Consider the following 4,057-nt stretch of genomic DNA (forward strand, 5'->3'; position numbering starts at 1 on the left):
TCTCCACCTGGCGGTCGAAAATCTTGCAATGTCCAAAGAGGTCCGGGCAACCTCACGGCCGAGGGCAGTCGCAGCCCGGGAACTTCGAATCTCTGGCGCATGAGAGCGGCGCTTCTCCCACGTACAGGGCCGCTCGAAGGCGGATCATGAGCCCATGGTGCGAATGAGCTACTTTGAGCTCCTTGGCCCGTCCCCGGGGCCCCTGCTGAAGCGGATGGTGACGGAGAATACTGTGAACTCAGCCGTGTACCGGTGAACCCTCCGCCGAAGCCTTGCCTGAATCGGGTCTCAGCGGCTGGAGGTAGTGAACCTGAGGAGGTACCCGGTGCCGAGTCCCTGCCATCGGGCGGCGATAGCGGTGACGTCAGGATTACCCTGGACACTCCGCCCTCATTCCCCTGTAACGCTTCTCGTCTGGCTCTCTGTTCCCGGAATGTTGCCAGGAGCGAGTGCCAGTAGACAGGTCCCCAGGGCCTCCCCGAGGGTGTACGAGGACGTGAACTTGGACGGTGTGTTGCTCTAACTGGTGGGACAGGGCGGGAGCCCTGTTGATCTGACCCAGAGCGTTGCGAACCGGTCCTGCCCGTAGAGCGTTCTGAAGACGAGTCTTCCGAAAGTCGGCGGCTAACGGTACCGGGAAGTTTTGTCCCAACAAGGCTTCTCAGAGTACTGCCACGCGGCTCAGACCTATCCAGTGGGTAACTCCGACTGCCCCGGGCATTCCTGCGCTCTTGCCAGTTGTGCTGTTCTTCAGATGAAACAGTTGGACGCAGTTCCGCCTTCTGCACGACAGGCAACAAAAAGTGCGGGACTTCTGAAAAATCAATCTGGTCGCCAAGAAGCTCTTCCGTCATGCCAAGCGTTCGACTTGGACTTGTTGCCACCGCATCACAAGTCTGGAGAGGGTCGCGACCACAAGCACGTCAAGCTATGTAAAAGCCCACGCCCCACGCTGTAACCGTAACGCCGGAAGAAATTGGCATTGTAACCGGAGAAAGAATTAAGCTCACGACAGGCTCTCTTTGGAGCCCGTCATTCGCTGCGAAAACGGCTCCCAACGTCAAACGAACATAGGGCCCACTGAGGTGCCAAGCCAGCCCCAGACCCGACCAGGACAGCGCCACAATCTACGAACCTGTCCGGTATGCTTTGTCGTGCTCCAAGAAGTGAGCATAGAGAAGTGATCGTTCTTCGCAAGGTCACACCTTGGAAAATCCGACAGACTGGATTCTCCGTGTGCTGAGTGGGCCGCAGAGACGAGATTCGCGGTCCCAGCAGCAGCGAGACGCCGTTAGCGGGCTCGAGTGAACCCAGTGCGGCCCCCACTGCACAGATCCGCACGTTCTTTGGGGTCATGCTTGCACATGCCATCCAATTTCTTTACCGATGGAAACATCACGCAATAGAATCTCTACGATAGCACCCAGACTTTAGGGGGCCATCGACTCTGTCTCGCCCGTCGAGAGACTTCGGGAAGACGATGCCACCAGTCCTCTCCACCCCCCGCGTCAGCGTAATTGCAACGGCTGGCGCGAAACTTAGCAAATTACGAAACTCAAGTCTTTCCGTTTGGCTCCTGAGCAACGCGGAGCCAAATTGCGCCGCCTGCTGTCGTGGCTCACGTCACGCTCATATACATTCTCTTCCGCACACACCTGACCCGGCCACAGGACACACGCAACACGGTACGACACATAGCGTCGGTCACGCGGAGCCGCTGCCCCAAGCGCGTCAAAGTTGCGACGTCCTCGTCAGCACTTACGCTCATGCCAGCCATCTTGCCGCCTCCTCCAAAACGTCGCCGCGGCTGCGTTCGTTGGCGTCGGGCGACTCCGCAGAATCACCAAGACGCGGAAGATATCTCAAGAAAAAGGGGCTGGACCCTGTCCGCTCAAGCACCGCGCTGTTACTCGTAAAGTCCTCATGGGGTAGGTAAGCTGCCCAGTCTGCTGTTTCGTCGTCCACGTATCCTTGCAACGTTTGGGTTAGAGTTGGGATAGTTCTTTCAGTCTGGATATCCTCTGCAGATGAGCGGACATCGAGAGTAACCACCTGATGTAAACTGTAGATGAAAGCTCGGTAACGACGCCTGTGTAATTTTGATGAACAGTTTTGTTTTCTAGCCCTTCTGAGGCGCTTTTCCAGGTCCCCAGGTCCCCACAGTGATGTGGTACTCTGCGTGGCAATTGGTGGATTGTATGGTGGACCACGCGCACTGGTTACCCGACGTCTCCCATTCCATAAACAGGTTTTTGCTTGCCAGGACGGCTGCCACACCCCTCGGCAAATGCTCGCAGAGCGACCCCTAAAACGCCCTCACCAAGTTCGGATCCCTGTCCGCATATCGGTTTGACAAACCCGTATAAGCACTGCACCAGATAAAGAATAGTGTCGCGAACTGTCCTGCTGTCACCGATGAATGCAGTCGAATAAAGGGAGGCGTTTCCGCTAACCAGCACAGCACATGCAGAATCTTAAGCCTGCCCCGCCAATGGTGTAAATCCGTCACGAAGGCAACAGAGATTGACTGCCACGGCTTTCTGGTATATGTAAAGGTGCAACAACCCTGGTGGCCCGGCACATCTGGGATTGTTTTTCTGAGACCGATTGCACTCCGTAACATGTTCATGCACGTGTTCATTCACGTTGTACCAGGTATATTACTGTCCTTCGCAGTTTTTCTCATTCCTGGATGCCCTGCTGCTTCTGAATGTTGAAATGAAAGTATAATGTAAGTTCTCACGGTCGCTGGAACACATACTCGTACGACCCCCAATCGATTACACAACAGAAGACCCCTATACAAGCTGAAATTTCCCACAAGTGCATTATGTATCACTCCGGCAAGCACCGCTTGTTGAAGGCATCCTGGTCGTACTCTCTCACGAGCTTCTCCCGGCGGGTTGGACCGTTACCACAGGTTCTACGGCGGCTATCGCTACTGTGTAACTCGGGTTTTTGTTGGTCATTCGAGGTAGTGCGTTGGTTACTCTCTTTTGGTAGCAGGTGTGTGCTGCACCTCGTGCTCATATCCTGCAGGGAATCAAACCGCCGTGACACGCGCACCTTCTCGTCAGCGGACTTGGTGGGGTACAGGAAGGTGAGCGAGAGGTGGCCTGTCCATCTAATGAATGGGGCAGCTCGCAGATACGAATGCAGCCGCTTGTTAGCCCACACAATGGCCAATAGCTCGTCGCGGACCAGATACTTCCGCTCGTGAAAATGCAAGCGCACGCGGCGGGAGGGCAACTGATATTTTCCCTCCCCCCCTTTCTTGAGAGAGCAAAGCTCCCAAAGCACCGCGCGACTCAGCATAACACTTTTCCGAAGTCAGGTGGCTTTTATGCAAGCGGACTAATAGCAACTTTCGTAGTTCGTGCAGCCTGTTGCTCACGTCGCGCTCACTCGAACGGTGCAGAGGCAATAGCATGAATGCGAACTGCGGCACAAATATTCTATAGTAGGCAAGAGACGATAAAGTGGCCTATTCCATTCATTCAACAACGGAGTCTCCCAGGTGACTAGGGAATCTGTTTTCTGCGGCTCTGGGACTGTATCATCAACTGACAGTACCAGTTCTGAGACGAGCACAGATTTGCGATGAAACCCACATTTGCCTTGGTTGATGTAGTTTCTGATTTCTTATCCGTCTCAGGACTTCTCGTATATGCCTCCCCGTGGTCCAGTACGGATTTGCTGATTAACGTCTAAGTACACTACAGCTGTTTGTCAACCAAATCTCCCGACACCATGCGCATCCAGATTACAAGACAGCGGGTGCGTTGGCAAGAGCAAAGGGCATAACATCCCAATCGTACAAACCTAACTCGGCACTGAATGCCGTGTCCGGTTTGCCTTCTTCTCGAAGACCGGTCTGATGATAAGCGCAGCGAGGCCCAATCTCCAAGGACACCTTGGAGCCTGCCAGCACGTTTCAAAGGCCGTCTCGCCTAGGGATGGGAAACCTGTTCTCCAGGGTCATTCTGTTGAGACCCCGCTAGGTAATGCAATCCTCCAGATTCCACCCTTCCTGGTTCCCAAACAACCGGATCGTGTT

General features: G+C 54.7%; 2 protein-coding genes across 2 annotated transcripts; one reads left to right on the forward strand and one right to left on the reverse strand.

Moving 5' to 3' along the window:
• On the reverse strand, positions 1 to 1,651 carry CSUI_010268 (uncharacterized protein; the record flags this gene model as incomplete). The annotated part of the gene is made up of 2 exons (XM_068070373.1): positions 1,136 to 1,651; positions 1 to 782 (listed from the first exon to the last, which is right to left on the reverse strand). Coding segments are annotated over exons 1-2 (821 nt in total), but the record flags the coding sequence as incomplete, so codon positions are not given.
• A 159-nt stretch (positions 1,652 to 1,810) lies between these two features.
• CSUI_010269 (uncharacterized protein) lies at positions 1,811 to 4,052 on the forward strand (the record flags this gene model as incomplete). Its single annotated transcript, XM_068070374.1, has 3 exons — positions 1,811 to 1,928; positions 3,040 to 3,100; positions 3,656 to 4,052. Coding segments are annotated over 3 exons (228 nt in total), but the record flags the coding sequence as incomplete, so codon positions are not given.
• Positions 4,053 to 4,057: the final 5 nt, after the last annotated feature.

This window comes from Cystoisospora suis (assembly GCF_002600585.1).
Source record: "Cystoisospora suis strain Wien I chromosome Unknown contig_7029, whole genome shotgun sequence".
Lineage (NCBI taxonomy): Eukaryota > Apicomplexa > Conoidasida > Eucoccidiorida > Sarcocystidae > Cystoisospora > Cystoisospora suis.